The sequence below is a fragment of the Cydia pomonella genome, chromosome 14, assembly GCF_033807575.1.
Source record: "Cydia pomonella isolate Wapato2018A chromosome 14, ilCydPomo1, whole genome shotgun sequence".
Classification (NCBI taxonomy): domain Eukaryota; kingdom Metazoa; phylum Arthropoda; class Insecta; order Lepidoptera; family Tortricidae; genus Cydia; species Cydia pomonella.
In genome coordinates, this window is record NC_084716.1 from 16261589 (window position 1) to 16278385 (window position 16797).

The 16797-nt window shown below is 37.3% G+C and overlaps 1 protein-coding gene across 2 annotated transcripts in view; it reads right to left on the bottom strand.

The window, feature by feature from the left end:
* Window positions 1–15958, bottom strand: part of LOC133525068 (stromal interaction molecule homolog) — an 81212-nt gene extending 65254 nt beyond the window's left edge. The window contains exon 1 of one of the 2 annotated variants that reach the window (XM_061861294.1): window positions 15446–15958. In XM_061861294.1, the coding sequence (XP_061717278.1) occupies window positions 15446–15617 (172 nt within the window). In that variant the 5' untranslated portion in view covers window positions 15618–15958. The remainder of the gene's footprint in view (window positions 1–15445) is intronic. The other variant, XM_061861295.1, reaches the window with a different exon arrangement.
* Window positions 15959–16797: the final 839 nt, after the last annotated feature.

Sequence of the window (16797 nt, forward strand, 5' to 3'; positions counted from 1 at the left end):
AGTTATTTACATCTCGTGCGCTTTTGAGTCCCTTACTGCGCTCAAGATTCTAAATTAGATTAGAGATTAGATTATTATAGAATCTTTCGCTTGCACGGGACTCAAAACAAGCACTCGAAGAAATATCAAACTTTGCTCTCTTGTTGTACAAATAACTATTTCTTTCTATTAGTATCTCTTCGTTTCTTGCCTACGACTATTGACTTCATTTTGGCACGTCATGTCTTACAACAACAGAGTAGTATAAGGAAGTACAAGTCGTCATAATATCAATCGCGAATGATTCGATTTTTGTATCTGGCATGCATTTTTATACCGGGAATCATCCCATAAAGAAGTCAAAAGGTGAGTCAATTTAAATTAATTCGTACAACTTTTTTCTTTATGCATCTCTGTTTGCCTTATGTTCAACTGGGTGTGTAGAGTGTGAAAACGTGAAGTCTGCCAATACATGTTACTGAAGGCGAAGTGGATAATAACTCTCCGCGTCACTTTACCATCTAATTTGACTTTCTATAGACGACATGACAAAGCAAAGACCGTGACGATATCTTGTGTAATGATGTTGCATTGTAAACATAAATATAGGTATATTTATGTTAGAAACAAAGTCAATAACCAACATACAACATGCTAGCGATACATTGCCAACACTGTAGTTTGTACTACATTATATGTTGTTTTAAATGTCTACCTAATGTACTAATAATTTACTGTGTGTGTTGTTTTTGCTTGTTTCCTAAAGGTGTAACTCAATAAATATAACATACATTGTGTAATATGCACAATTATGTCTGTTTCTTTTGTTGCTACAGAAGCATAAAATTATGATAATCATTTCGGCCTTATATCGCCCACTGCTGAGCATAGGTCTCTCTAGGTGCAAGTAGGTACGCACACTTGTCCTGGTCCTGAGATAATCTCATCCAGACGTGACCCACAATCTTCCGAATATTGTCCACCCATGTCATGAAGTAATGGAGCGAGATTTGCAGGTATAGGAGTTTCTTTTTCTGTGACAATTAAATTGACAAAAATATGTCCAGGAAAATAATCATCGGCTTTACACGCCGAAAGAAACACGAAATGTCTCACTCTTCTATGTAAATAAGTCTCTGTCTTCATTGTCTCAAATTTGTATAAGCGTGTATTTTTGTAAATAAATTCATTCAATCTTGTCTTTCTCTTCAGAACAAACCCTTCTGATACCAACATTGGCCATACATTCACATTACAACCTAGCCAAAAAGGCATTTGCACGGGCCCGTCCGTGGAATGCATCAATGGTCAGAAATCGATCGCTATTTCATCGAAAATTCAACACATTTGTCAGGTAAGGATACCGTCAACCCAACGTTTATTTTTCTCATTGCAAGCACAAGCACAATGCGTATGATTCCACGACGATGTCTACTCTCATTAGTCATTATAGCTAAGGGCATGAAAAAATAGGCAGATTTGGTCATACGCGTGAATGCACGCGAAGCTAGTTCATATTTGTTCAGTAGGTAAAATCATCAATTTTGCTTGGACCGTTGGGCACACAGTTTGACCAGTCACCAAACACCGCGGATTAGATTCAGAGTCCACGGCCCTGACATTGAACCCATGATTATATATTTGTCACGCTATTTAACATGCGTTCCGCTAATTCTTCCATTCCTCTAGTATTATGTTAACAAACGAGTTGTATTGCGATATGTTTCTAAATTGAATATTGTCAAATAGAGGTCAAAACTCCGACTGAGTAGAATACTTTGGGTTGTATTCAAACAAAGATAACGCTGGCCTTTTAAACGTGTATTTTCAAATTTTTTCAAACTTCTTAAGAGGGAAGTATACCACGTGAAATTCGATACAAGAAGAGAAACCGTTTTTCCACTTCTAAATATTCTCCATTCTCCATGATTTTTTAGTATGTTATTGACACAATAAAAAACTAGGTTTATAGGTTATCCTTTTTTCAAAACAGTAATTAATACTAATATAAATAGGTAGTGCACTTACGCTAAGAGCTAGAATCACTAAAATCTGATTTGTGAAGTGTAAATTTTTCGACGGCGAATGTATGAGAATCGTAAGGGGGAAATTCTAGGGGCTGGTGGGGGTCACCTGACAACTTCGGGTTTCTTGAAGCCTAGGAACATCACTACAACGATCAGCAGAAGTCAAAATACGGTCTATTAATAGACCGCGAGCCAGGAACAGATTTCCATGACCAATCGCCTCCCGGCTGAAAACTCGTGTAGTGGTTAACGGCTAGGTATGATGAACCCTCGTGGACGTCAGCTGCCGCTCCGTTGATGGGTTGAGAAATGACAGCCACCGAAACACGTAAAACAAAAAAAAATTCATCGCCTCCCGTTTGATACTTTGTCAAATGATAGTTCAGACGCTCGGTCATTATTGTATGGAGTTTATATATAAATCTGGGCTAGATAGTTCCAGTTTGAATCTCGTTATTCGCACAAGAGTTCAAAGCCCGGCCTAAAAATAGCCTAATAAATATGTACATGGGTTAAATCACACGTCTGGAATAACAAGGAAAACAGGGATGTTCCAAAATAAGTCATATTGACGTCATGTAGCGACAATCTTAAACTGGAAGTGTACCTACCGACACCTATACCCCTCACGTGGAATGATTTTCCCTATAACAGTTTATTTTCATAATAAAAATACGTTAATATTAAATATAAATCGATTATTTTTTAAATTAACTGTCATAGGGCCTATGCGCGTTGGAGGATCTGCCATCTTGTGGACTAAATCGGAAACAAACTTGACATTGATACTTCATGTTCATGTTAAAGCGAGTGCTGCCCTTTACAATTCACGCACGCTACCTTGCGCGTTGTAGGTTCTGCCATCTTGTGGCGTAAATTAGAGACTTAAGCTTGACATTTACATTTCGCGCCAATACGCACGGTATACTTGTGTTGCCCCCTACAGTTCATAAATAAAATAAAAAAATAAATATTATAGGACATTATTTCACAAATTGACTAAATCCCACAGTAAGCTCAATAAGCTTATACACGCTTTCTAAAGGGACCATTATTCGACGCTAGAGGTATTAAGCGCCAACTAGGTACACTGTCAATATTACGCGAAACTCTGCGTAGGGGGCGCCACTACCACAATCCATCACAATATGAGGGTTTGCGAAATTCCGTTATCTAACCTCTCTATCATTCTTGCATATTCGAGCGAAGAAGAGACAGAAAACCAAATTTCGACTTTCACGTTTCCCCGTAGGCCCTTTGTAAACAAACCGCCTTGATGCATCAATGTCATACATATTTTATTATCTGTGAAAACTTGTCAAAAAACAGTTTAAGGCGCAGTATGTATAAGCTACTTTTTGGTTTATGAAACGTGCTAGTGCTGCACTCTGGCGGCAGAACATTGCAGTAATAATTAAAACAATACTATCGCTTTGCTAATCTCGCGGATTAACCGAACAATAGGTATCATTATTTAACTGTATTGTTATTATATTGTTTAAACGGACTTAATTTTCACAAATACAAAAAAAATAATTGTTGTTTACCTCAAGCGATTCAAGCTTAAGGAAAACCTTCATAATAACGTCCACTAAGGATGCTTTTTTGTATTGTAGCATCAACGTCGTAAGGTTTGCATGTGCATAGCTAATTCTGTGTAGGTTATGGGTGTATTCTCATCTCTCCCCGTCGGACACAACACAAATGGGAATAGGCGCTACATACAAATCATGCCCATCTGTGCCCGCCTCTTGTATGGCGGTGGTCACGTGGGGCGAGAACAGATGGGAATACACCAGGTTATGTAGGTATAACACAGTTTACGAACACCTTGAGCACATAAATCAAGTGTAGATTATTTGGAAAAGTGGATTTTAGTTTTGGCAGATTAAATAGCCACCATTTGGACGTTTTGCTACGATCCATTATGCTAAGAAACTAAATATGTTTTAAATTAGAAAATAGATATACATCAGTGTTCCCCAATCTACGACCTGTCAAAAATGTTAAATGGGTATTTTTTTTTTTTTTCAGATTTGATTTTTTTTTTGCCAATCCTACTCAGAATTACGAGCTATTTCGATGCTAATAGGAGAAAAAAAGACGCCATAAGATTGTGATTTCGATATCGTTACCATTTTTCACAGACTTTATGATGGTAACGGAAAGAATGAAAAGTATATGGAATTTTTAGGTCACTTTTTTCTTCTATTAGGAAAATAACATAAAAATCTTAAATTTGAAAAAAGTGTAGTGGTACTATTTTAAATAAATTGGCCATATTCCATAATCGTACGAGTATATTGGAATTCTATATTCTATAAAGCGTTCGGGCATTCTCGGCTCCGTTCGGCTCAGAGGGCCTACCGCGAACCACGTTCGACGTGTTGCTTCACTGTCACTTTACAAGTGCGACAGAGAGGCAACTCGTCGAACGTGGTTCGCGGTAGGCCCTCAGCATTGCTCCGAGCAATTAAGGTTTGCACTACTTGACGTCCCTATGCGTGCACAACCACAGATAAGATAATAACTTGAATTTTGACAACCCTAAATAGTAGAAAGGGATAGTGGCATACATTAGAAAGAGAGCATGACTTGTCCCTGAATCACTGTCAAACGACGGTTTCGTTGGAAGTGTCATTTCTGTACGATGATTATTTATTGTGGTCTGGCTGCAGCCCACGGGTCTTAAAAAATGGAGATCGCTGACAATCCTCCATAGAATAAAATAAAAAGTTGTATTTCGAGATAGCTACTGATGACGGCTCGGCACGTTTAGTCATCCAATTACTCCCATAACAAAGCCTCGTATATCATGTGATGCAATCTCACCAATTAGGAACACGCTTCTATTACGAAACTACAGATACCTACTGTAAGAAAAGGAACGTAACACTTTAATAAGTTTAGATGTTACAGCTTAGTTCCGTAGAAAAAAAAGAGATAACAGTTATTCGATGTTACAACTTTCAACCGACATCCCCAAGGATTCTCACTCAGGAGTCAGGACGACCGTTCGTGTGACAATTAAGACGAGATGCACCACGCAATAATTTTATTAATGCTCATATCTCCTATCACAATCAATATAAAATGATCAACATTAAAAATGGTGGCGGCAGCTGTCTTGCCTAATCCCTTATGGAACTGCCAAAATTTTCAAACAAGTAAATTTTAACTACGACTAGCCGTCTTCGCACGGGATACACAAAACCTTTACAAATCGTACACCTAAACCTTCCTCAAGAATCACTCTATTGATAGGTGAAATCCGCATGAAAATCCGTTCAGTAGTTTTTGAGTTTATCGCGAACATACAGACAGACGTGGCGGGGACTTTGTTTTATAATACGAGTATGTAGTGATGACTGACGTTGATCGACTTTTTAGTGCAACCTTAAACTTTTAAAACCGCAACATATAAGACCCTACTACTACTATACTAATTACTACGAGTCTCCGAGTTTGACATTGCACGTACCTACACTGTTAACTGTCCATCGGTGGACCTTATTACAAAAGACATAAGGTCCACCTATGGACAGTTAAGAGTTTTGCTGTTCGTACCTGTTATTCGTTTTGGTAAAACTTTTCACTTAGTCGTGTAACGAGGAAAATACACATTAAGAGCAATTCCTAGCTGAGCAACTTTTCAAATCTCGAATTTTTGAAGCTATGTTTCTGTCGCGCTGCGGTGGGCGGGAGCGGGAGCTATCTAAGTGTGAGTGCGCGCACACAGACGCGAGACTCGAACGCTCGCTCATTGCGCGCCGTTCCGTCGACATCGCCCGCGAGCCGGACGGAATTTATCCTGCGCTGCCCGACCGACGCAAGTTGTTTTTGTTGTTATCACATAATATTGTTTTTCATTTTTATATTATACTGTATCTATTAATTACTATATAAGTAAGAGAAAAAAAAGAATGATGTCCCTGCTTCGGTCGTCGTCGTACAGTCAAGTGCAAAAATATGTATCGAAAGAATCGTCTCATAAATATGGTACTACGCTCTTATTACACTGGAATAAGATGCAACGGGACATATTTTTGAGTAAGATGTGTACACCCATATTTTTACACTTGACTGTACCTATCCGTATCAGTAAGTTGGGAGTGATCATGGTGTTTTGTGAAATTTTGTAAGTAGGTATAAATATATGTTTAAACTACAATCTATTTAACTTATAGTACGATGGGGCTAAACTTGATGACAATGACAATCTGGGTAATGCCGGAAAATTTTGGGACCAATTGAGAGAACTCGTGAAAAAATTTTTTTCGAGATCTCAGCACGTGACAGATTCTTGAAGTAAGGAGCGAATCGTTAAATAATAACCGTAGATTCGGCCTGAATTTTGGTAATCTTCAATATAGAACGGTTAGGGTAACGAGTGTTTTGCCATCAAGGGAGAACATCGAATGGTGAAAAAAAGTTGCTTCTAATGGAAAGAGAATAAGGTATCACAAAGAAATAGGTCCGGTGTCTATTATCCATTGTATATAAATTACATTACAGCCACCAATAATTACAAACTTAAAAGTTGTCAACGAAAGTGTTTTTTTTTTCGTATTTTTGTATCCGATCTTAACCCTGATACAAAAATTGGTAAAATTGTGGCTCTCAAACTTTGATACCTATGTCATAACTCATAAGGTAATTTGATAAGTAAACAATGTGCTAAGAAACCTCTTATTGTAAGGTTTACACGAAGTAATAAAATAAGAAAAACCACTAAAATAATTGATAGGTTTCGAAGTTTTGACAATTTAAGATCTCGTGAACTGTACAGGTTTAGTAAAAGTGTAAATGTATTGTTTATTGAAAGGAATGTACTGGAATATATTAAGTACTTAAGTAGGAGGGACAAAAATCAAAATAAAAAATAATCGTGCCCAATCATTTTTAATGAAGGTCGCCAAAAAAATAAGAATCAAATTTAAAAATCAAAAATACTAAGTAGTTCTTTAAAAAGGTCAAGGTCACTGCGAGCCCATCTTGAAGTATGGAAAATAAGTAAAATTGCGATTTTATTGGTTTAATTTTGCAATTATGTATATAATATATAGTTGATATATAATCTTTTTTTTATAAAATGTAAGGATCGTATGTAAAGAGTAAAGTAAATATATAGGAAAAGAGAGCCCTCTTGAAGCATTTTAAGGAAACTAATTTCGAAGCCCTATCTCTATTTTGTATCCGAAACTAGCTATGTATGTATGCGTGCACATCTACATATGCATCCGTATGTGTAGGTACTTTATTGCGAAAAATTGCTCATTTGCTATCTATTTTACTCGATTTTGTTATAAAATTCAACATGTATCATCATCCCTATACAATATAAATACTCTTTATTACACACCTCAATAAAAGAAAACAATACAAAAGAAAACAGAAACATAAGCACAGGTAAACAACATGCGGTCTTATCGCTAAAAAGCGATCTCTTCCAGGCAACCTTTGGGTTGCGGAAATTAAAAAAATTACATTGTCAGTAAGTAAGTGTACATACACATACAACTGGATGGTACAGGATAAAAATAATGGTACGAAAGTGTGATCAAGAAAACAATAAATGTGATAATTAAGTAGGTCAGTAGGTAAATTGAAGAAAATTTAAAGTTTGACAATCACTGCTGTTTTAAATAGGTAAAGATGGGATTGTTTCTTTCCGATCTTTACCTGGATGGGTCACGATCGGATATCGGTCTACAGCAGTGCTAGGTCTGTTAACACAATTACAAAAACAAACACAGTTTCATCACAATACGCAAAATAAATTACAGGGCGAATTCAAATTCGCGAAATTTACCTTGCTCTCTGTGATTGCGCCAGGCGCGGATACAAGGGGGGGGCCATAGGGGCAATGGCCCCCCCCTAAAACCCTGGCTCTCACATTACTAAATTGAGTAAATTTTTTTTTACCTTATTTTCTGTGCAAAAATATATGATTTTCTCAAAATGGCCCCCCCCTAAGCCAAATCTTGTATCCGCGCCTGGATTGCGCATAGCACAAACTCCCTAAGCAACGCGGGGACACTGGCAGTCGAGGCGCAATGAAATGATGTCTTACACAATGTTGCCACCATTAAAAAATAAAGCCAAATTAGGGAGAAATGAATGTCCTACGTTCTTCACCCGCATCCGGTATTTACCCAACATACCTTAATCGTTGAACCGCCGCATTTCAAAATGGCCCTTATTTTGATATCGGCTAGCCGTAATGTAATACGGCGGATTATACAATACGACTGCGATACTTATAAGCAGGGATCGGAGCCGGTTTTTTGCAAAAACATCGAAATAACCATATATTTCGGTTTATTTTATACTCAAAATGTAGGACTCAGTTGTGTTTTTAGATAACGACTTCGTATTATTAGATTGCCCGATTAGGAATGAAATAATTAACAAAGAACGAAAAAAAAAACCGTTTTCGTTCCCATACAAAAAATACCGGTTTCCGATCCCTGCTTATAAGAATATAAATCCCCTCGTCAATGTAATTGCATTAAATTTGCCATCTAGTGGCAAACATCAAAGTAGTTATCTTTTACTTGTGACGCACAAGTGTGCGCAATGTAAAATACAAAGTATATTTCTTAAAAAAATTACCTTGTTTATTGTGATTATACTTAGTAAAAGAACATGTGATTATTAAATTATAATACGAAAAGTGGTCAAATCGCAAAATGCTGTCGTTTTATTTAAAATAATGAAATAATTAGACCGGTTACGAAAGTACCGGGAAATCCTGGTTCTTTAAAACAGTACCGGTTCTGCAATCCCTAATAAGGATGTTATGCCCATCACTATTTCTTCTGTGTACGTATATTTAGAAACTGTCTCCGCCTCCAATTCGTGCGATAAGGACAACTGCAGCCCGGACTGAAATTCACATGCAAAAAACTCAAAAATCGAGGTTTCGCTCTCGACTGTTTCCTCCTCCAAAACGCAATCAATCTTTATGAAATTTTGGAAACTGCAAGAGGAAGAAATAATCTATGCCGCTATGTTTTGATTTTTTGGATATTTTTTGTCATATTTGTATACTGTGCCTTTTTTTACAGCCAATTCAATTGAGCCGTTTTTGCGATTTTCGAGGCGCTGTATCTTTCTTCAAAATAAAATAATCCAAAAAAGCAAAACATAGCGGCACAGATATTGATGATATTGATCTTATTTGAAAAAATCACTGCTCTAGGTTAAAAATCCAGGGAGGAATCAGTCGAGAGCGTTTGTATGGAAAAATCGCAACTAGGAATTCCTCTTATGAGCAGATTTGAATAGCCACATTTGCTACGGGGTCGGCTCATGACTCAAACTGATTGTGTATTCCGTACAGTACTTTCCTGGCTGGATTTTGTTTACTACTCGTAAATAGTCAATTATGTATGAAAACTGAGAGAAAAGAGAGATAAGGTCAATTACGATAGCTATCTATTTCAAAAGTACACGGAATGAAGAATATAAATCGTGCGAAGAAGAACACAAAAATCTACCTGCCTTTGTACAGATCGTGTCATTCACGAAGTCGCGTGCCTTGACTTATATTATCATGTTATTAATGGTTAGATTTGACAAATCTGCGCGTCATCGTGGATGACACGAAGTATGTTAGTGTTATTCCAGAGGGCTATAGGGCAAAGGAGGATCGTGTGGGTTTTAAGATTTCTGATAAAGCAAGGACGCTAATAACGAAGTATTTCGTACATTAACCAGCCTGTTCTTATCTCTATCCGCACCCGCATACCTAATTATATTGCTTTCCGCGTGCGGGTGGATATGGAAACTTCAATAAATAGCAATTAGGTACATTTAGCTTTTACTACTTTTTACAAGTTTTGTTATAGTATGTAACTATGTTTGTACGGGTCAATTCTTGCAAGTTAAATTTGACCAGGTTTCCGGTGAAGCTGAAAATTTGCATGTATACATATGAAAAGTCAGGTGACAATGCAATATTATGGTACCATCGGGCTGATCTGATGATGGAGACAGGAGGTGGCCATATGAATTCTGTGATAAAACGACGCAACCTAATTGTGTTGGGGTTTATAGGAATTGTTTCGATGAGTATTAGTTGCCTGTGGGAAGACAAATACAGTAAGCCATAAAAGCTTCTACCAAAAATGAAATTTTTACGAGGTTTTTTGGGGTTTTAGGAGTTTAACGAGAAAGCATATCTTTCGGCTAGACCAAAGATACTGAAGTCTTAAATGACGAACCATTCTGGCATCTTGAGAAAGTGTTTTTGAAGAATACCTCTCAAAACACTATCCAAAGTTAAAAAAAAACTAATTAAGTACCAAAATTCAAAGCTAGGGCAATGATAAGAAAAACAATACAACACCTGACTATTAACAAAGAGAGAAGTCACATGCATGCATACATACATTGATAAAACACGTATGTATTACTCCGCATCTAATTAGCATAAGAGCCTCAAGCAATCGTTGTAGATACGGCGTTTTGTAACTAAGCGAGTGTATATTTACTTATAGGAGACGGTACGGATTTAGCGATGGAATTAATCAAGACATCGGCGCATTGGTGCCAAGCCGTGGTTTTGACGCGGTCATTTCCTGAAGAGATTTCATAACCGTATTAAAACAAGGCTTGTAGGCTAATTTGTACAAGCTTTTATTTAACTTGCCCTGTTAGTTAGTGTGGTTCAAATCTTTAGAGGCTAAATTTTACCCAATTGCCGATTGTGCTAAAAATTTGCATGTTATATAGGTAAGTCGGATGACAAAGCAATATTATGGGTACCATCGAGCTGATCTAATGATGGAGACAGGAGATGGCCATAGGAACTCTGATATAAAACAACGCATCCTAATTGTGTGAGGGGGTTTTTAGATTTTTCTCGATGAGTATTAGTTTCACGTTATTTGTCTGTGGTAAGAAAAGTACAGTCAGCGATAAAAGCTTGTACCAAAAATGAAATGTATGCCAATTATTTAATCAAGCAACATTCTAGAGGGCATAATTGAGACGAGGGGCCGAAGAAAGCCTAGAATTACTTAGTCAAGTTAAAAACGCGTCATATTAGGTAATTAAAATACTGTCTCAGAAAAGAGAGAACTAACTATTACCCCACCAGTCTAGGGCAAATACTATTGCTTTTGTGTCCCTTTAATATTTGAAGAGTCCTATTTCTTTGGATACCCGTTCTTATTAAAATGAATCCATCATCATGATGCTCACAAATTCATTCTCGAAAAAGCAATTGATTTATTATGCCATTTCCTATTTTAGATACTACTCGCTGTAACCGAAGTAGTAGCATGGTCGACAACAGTTTTTTTTTTTTTGTTTTATGCAACGTTCTTTATGTGGATATATTTAGTCAATAGTTTGTCTAGTGTAAGCCAAATAGACGCTTCCATAAGGCCGGCCAATGTGCCAAATATCAAAAGGCCTCCGTCGTTTTTTTAATATAATGATCCACGTGTGTTGGTGATACCGCAATGCACGTGTTAAACTCGGCTGTAACAGTATAGAATTGCTGTCGTGTTTCTAAAATAAGACTATTGCTGGTCGGGTCGTCTGCCATTGATCGCGATTACTGACTCATGCAACGTCTACAACGGTTAAACGTATCGCGTAAAGGATGTATGGATTTCCCCTTCTAATCAACAGAACACAATGGGTGGACGTGATTCGAAAGATTGTGGGTAACTTCTGCATGAGATTAGCACAACGGCTGGGACGTGTCGAAGAGAGATCTCATCAGAGACATATGTACGCTCGGCAGTGGGCAATAAAAAGCTGAAGTGATGATAAATCTTCTTCTTCCTTGCCTTATCCCTTCATTTGGGGTCGGCTCTCCTCGTCCTTGGGCGCCAGGACCACCTGTCCTGGGTTGTCTCTGTGTTCAGCTGTGCCCGTTCCAGATCTTTGGCTACGGTTGTCCACCACGTAGCAAGCGGGCGCCCTCCTCCTCTTCTCTCTTCCGGAAGTGATGATAAATAATAAATAAATAAATATTATAGGACATTATTACACAAATTGACTAATAATGAATCATGATCAATCGATAAACACGACTATCGATCCAGATTATTTATATGTTCTGTGATTTATCATTAGTTGCCTTAAAATGTGAATAGCGTTGAAACCATTCTGTTTTACCTTCGGATTAGGTTTGCTGAAGCCCTTTTCCGAGTCTTTTATATTTTTATCAAAATCCACTTTTAAAATAAGCACGTTTTTTCATCGGCGGGATCTTTATGTACGTTCTCCGATTTCTCAAAGACTGCTGGACCGATTTATTTTTATTTTTTACTGATAAGGGTACCTAATACCTGGTCTTATACCTATGACGCTGAGTATATTTTATAGTCACTCGTTCATAGGGTCTCGAACCGTAATAGTAATTATTATGAGATGCACGTCTATGACCGTAAATTATTTTGTTAACATTTTAAATTGTTTTATATTTTATTTACGGTGTTGTTGTTTGTTATTTGTACTAATACTAATAGCATTCTTAAATTCTCAGAATGTCAAATTCACAACAATTCTCTCCTTTGTAAAGATATCCAAAGAACATGTTAACAACATAAGCAAACACCGCGGACTGTGCGGTAATCTAAATTGTAAAGAGATGACGCCATATAGAGATTTCTAGAATACACGAATTTAAATAAATTCAAACTTGTGTATGCTAGAAATCTAGAAGATAATGGCACAAACATTATCACTGTCTTACGAATATTCTTTAAATTCTCGTAGCACACAAGGTTACCGTACGGGCATACGCCTGATGGTCAGTGGTCGCCTGTGGGCGTTGGCAATTCAAGGGTAGGGTGCCACTCTATCTGGTTTTGTCCCAATGTTGAACTTAAATAAGCGGGTCCACACAGAGCGCGTTTTCCGCGCCTGAGCGCGCCGCCCCGGCCGAGGCACGTCTACACTGGCCGTTTTGGGCGCGAGGAAATTGCCTCGCGCGTATGCTAGCTTTCTGTGAACCCGCCTAATGACAGATGAGCTGTACAAGTTTTGCGAATCAAACCGACATTTATTGTAACGCCACGATTATCGTGTGCGGCGCGTCACCGTGAACCTTATCGGAATGCACGAAGGTTGATATTGGGCTGTCGCCGCGCGCGTCAGTTGATGTCTTTGGCGGTCAAAGGGTTAAAGGAGTCAGAATACTATGGTTTGATAAACTGTATTACCTACTTGTATAGTTCGTGTCATCTACGATGTCGATGACGCGCAGATTTGCCAAATCTAACCTTTAATTCTATCTATATCTGAATTTGAAGACACAGTGAAAGCTCAAAAACAGTTGACTGCAGAGAGAGAGTTTGTAATATGTATTAGAACTTATTATTATTTTAAGAAATAAATAAACTTATGGCTGTTGTAAGTTTACAGTTATCTTTTGAATAATAATGATCATGTTAACACTTTTTTGTATGTGAAACCGTGCAATGAGATAAGCAAATATTTGCATAGTTAATAAGCACAGCACAACAGACATGTTTAGAGGGTTTCGCGTTTTACTTATGGTTCATGTAAATCCCATGCAAGAGCAGCCATATGTGTGTGAGTGATGCATAGTGATGAAACCAGCATACATCAGTGAATAAATTTAAAGGTGTATATGAAATCTACCCGTATTGGGCCAGCATGGTAACTAGAGTCCAAGCCCTCTTGCACATGCCTCTTATGCGCCACCTGTGGCCTGTGCCCAGTGCAAAACACATGAATTAAGGTAATGAAGCTGTGAGGTCTAATCATAGCCATTTTAATGTCAATCACTCCAACTCAAAATTTCATGTGCTAAAATGTATCTTCACTTAAAGCAAAATATTTGAATCTTGTTGCTCAAAGGGTTTGTACAATGAATCTGAAATGTACGGGAAAGTCCATGGATTTGGATAATTTCATACATTTCGGGACAAGATTGCAAACCATACTCAAACCCCAAGAAATTAAATGAAATTATTTTATAATTTTTTTTGAGAGCCAAAAGTATACTTTTATAACAAACCTTCCATGAGAAAAGTAGGTATATGCTATACCGGCTGCAGTTCTTGACAAACTTAACATTAAAATGAGGCTTTCCACTGTTTGGACCCGACATGTACTTTGATTCTTCGGTGATTAGAGCAGGTCAGGTCCAGATAGTCTGGAAAAGCTTATAATGACTGGCCGCATGCCAAGGAAGCGTAGGGATGGACGTATGGCCATGCATTGGGGGGACAGAATAACGTCAGAGACAAAAACCACATTTCAAGCTAGCATGCACGGGGCCCAAGATAGAGTGGCTTGGAGAACACTGGTGAAGAATGTCCACAGTCATCACGTCCCTCAGCCATGAGGATATGACAAGGAAGAGAGTTTGAAGACCCCAGTTATCCTTAGTCCCAGTTTGCCCTTATTGATTGTTATTATGGAAAAATATTCTTAGACCGTGTAGTATAGATGGGATTCTTAAAATATAATAAACATCCCACTTTGTTGCTTATGAAATTTGGCTTTATCTCTATACAAATAATCGGTCAAGGCGTCCATATGGCAAGCAACAATGTTTTGCCAGCTGCGGTCACAAATAAAGGCTACAATTTTGCTTTACAGATCCTGCTCCTAATAATAAAGGGAATAGTTCTTCATGATGAAAATTCATGTTTGTTGAATCATTTACAAAGTCATAATATGATGGCAAGTAAAACAAAAAAATTATAATAACATACTGCAATGTATACTTTATACTTTTGCAACCAATGGCTGTCACATCAAATTAATTATTAATCACAATTATGTGTTAAATTACCAGTTCAATTCAAAAGCACAATGATACTTACAGGTTAAAGTTAAAGATTGCAATTTAAGAACAGATTTCAGATAACGAGAGGCTAAATGTTAAAGGCGAAAATGTCAACAAACTTGTTTAAAAATGATAAGGGAAATAGACTGTGAAATAGAAAATAATGACTTTTCTTATATACAATACAATACAATACAAATTTATACCCTTTATTGCACACCTCAATACAGAAACAGTACAAATAATATACAACACGTAAAGAAGAGGTAAACAACAGGCGGTCTTATCGCTAAAAAGCGATCTCTTCCAGACAACCTTTAGGTAGCGGAATTAAAATAATAATAATTATGTTATGTCAGTAGGTGTTCCTTATATAACATATTAACTTATTACAGGGTATTTATTTGCCTTGCAGGGTGCGCCAACGTCAAAACTTACTAGAAATATCTGACCGTTTAAGGTAAACAGATGTTTTAAGGCCAAACAACTTAATAACCTTAACCTAGTCCATTCTGAATGACTCAGGCTGCCCTAGAACATTAACGTGATAAAATCGTTGTTAATAAGAAGGAAATACCGTGACCCGATTGAAGGACACCAACAGGTGTCACGAACGTGCAGCCAATCAGTTTGGTGCCAACAAGACTAAACTTACTCTGTTCATTCGATGCGGCGATTGCAGACTCGCTCACGAACGACCCACTCCGCACTGTTGTCCCCCACTGCGGCCTTCTGGCACCCTCCCTTGACTCTGTCCTTTCCACATCTTCCGCTTTGCACAGATGCAATGCTAACACGCACCAATAAAACACAATTCCGATACGCATCGTTATCCTTCAATAACACTTAATGCACTGACCGCAAACAATAATACGCGAGCACTTCCGTTACACCGCACTCTATACGCATTCTAAAATTAATTATTAATTTAAAGATCCACACTTCTAAGGCCACATTTGACAATCGTATAAAAACCTACGGATTTTATCACAGCCAGACACGGAAAAAACTGGAGGTCAAAAAATTTGACATTTGTTTTTTCGCATGGGCTACACTGGCAAGATTATATTGAGTATGGCGACACATTACTTAAGGTTCATATACACTACGTAATTTTATGAATTAGATTAAGAACAAAGAATACAACATTCACAAGGAGAAACAAAAAGAACAACATAAGTTGGCACCAATTTTGATAGCCCAGACGGTACAAGTGTCCAGTAAAAGTCATAATTTTATAAAAGTTTGATGTTTGAAATAACCTGTGCACTTTGCTGTGCACCGTCTGGGCTATCAAAATCGCTGCCAATTTCTCTTGGTTTAACTCTATTTACTCATGACTTTTAAGGGTGTATAACAGCAATTGTCAATCTAATGCCAAACAAATCGTAATTTTCACATGATTTTCTCATTATATTTATTTTTAATTCACCATCCCCGATTTCGGGCCCGAAATCAGTCTCGATTTCGGGCCTGATAATCGTTTCCCGTTTCACAGAATATCAGCACATTCGTAAACAATATTTGAAATGTTAAAAATACTTTGTCTCTAATTGCCAAAAATGTTCAATGTTTGATATTTTTGCATATGAACCATTTTTTTACATTTCAAATATTGTGGACGATGTGCTGATATTTGGTGAAACGGAAAAATACTCTTACTCGGGCCCGAAATCGGGCCTGATACAAAGAGTGTCTGATATCAGGCCTGATAAAGTGTGGATGTAATTGGCACTTGATAAAGTGTGGATGTAATTGGCAGTTATCTGTGTATGAGTCACGTACGGTCGTGCAAAACCTATTTATATAGCATAGACCATAAATTGTTTTTGTAAACATTTCTATTCTGTTTTATGCTAATTTACTTCTTTTCTTTTATTTTCTACTACATGAGAAATCAAGTTTGATTTTATTGTTAAATGAATAAAGTTTAGTGTTGTTTATGAAGGCTTCTTTTAGTTAATTCATGACGAGTGTAGACTTTATCCATAAGTCTAGCAATAGATT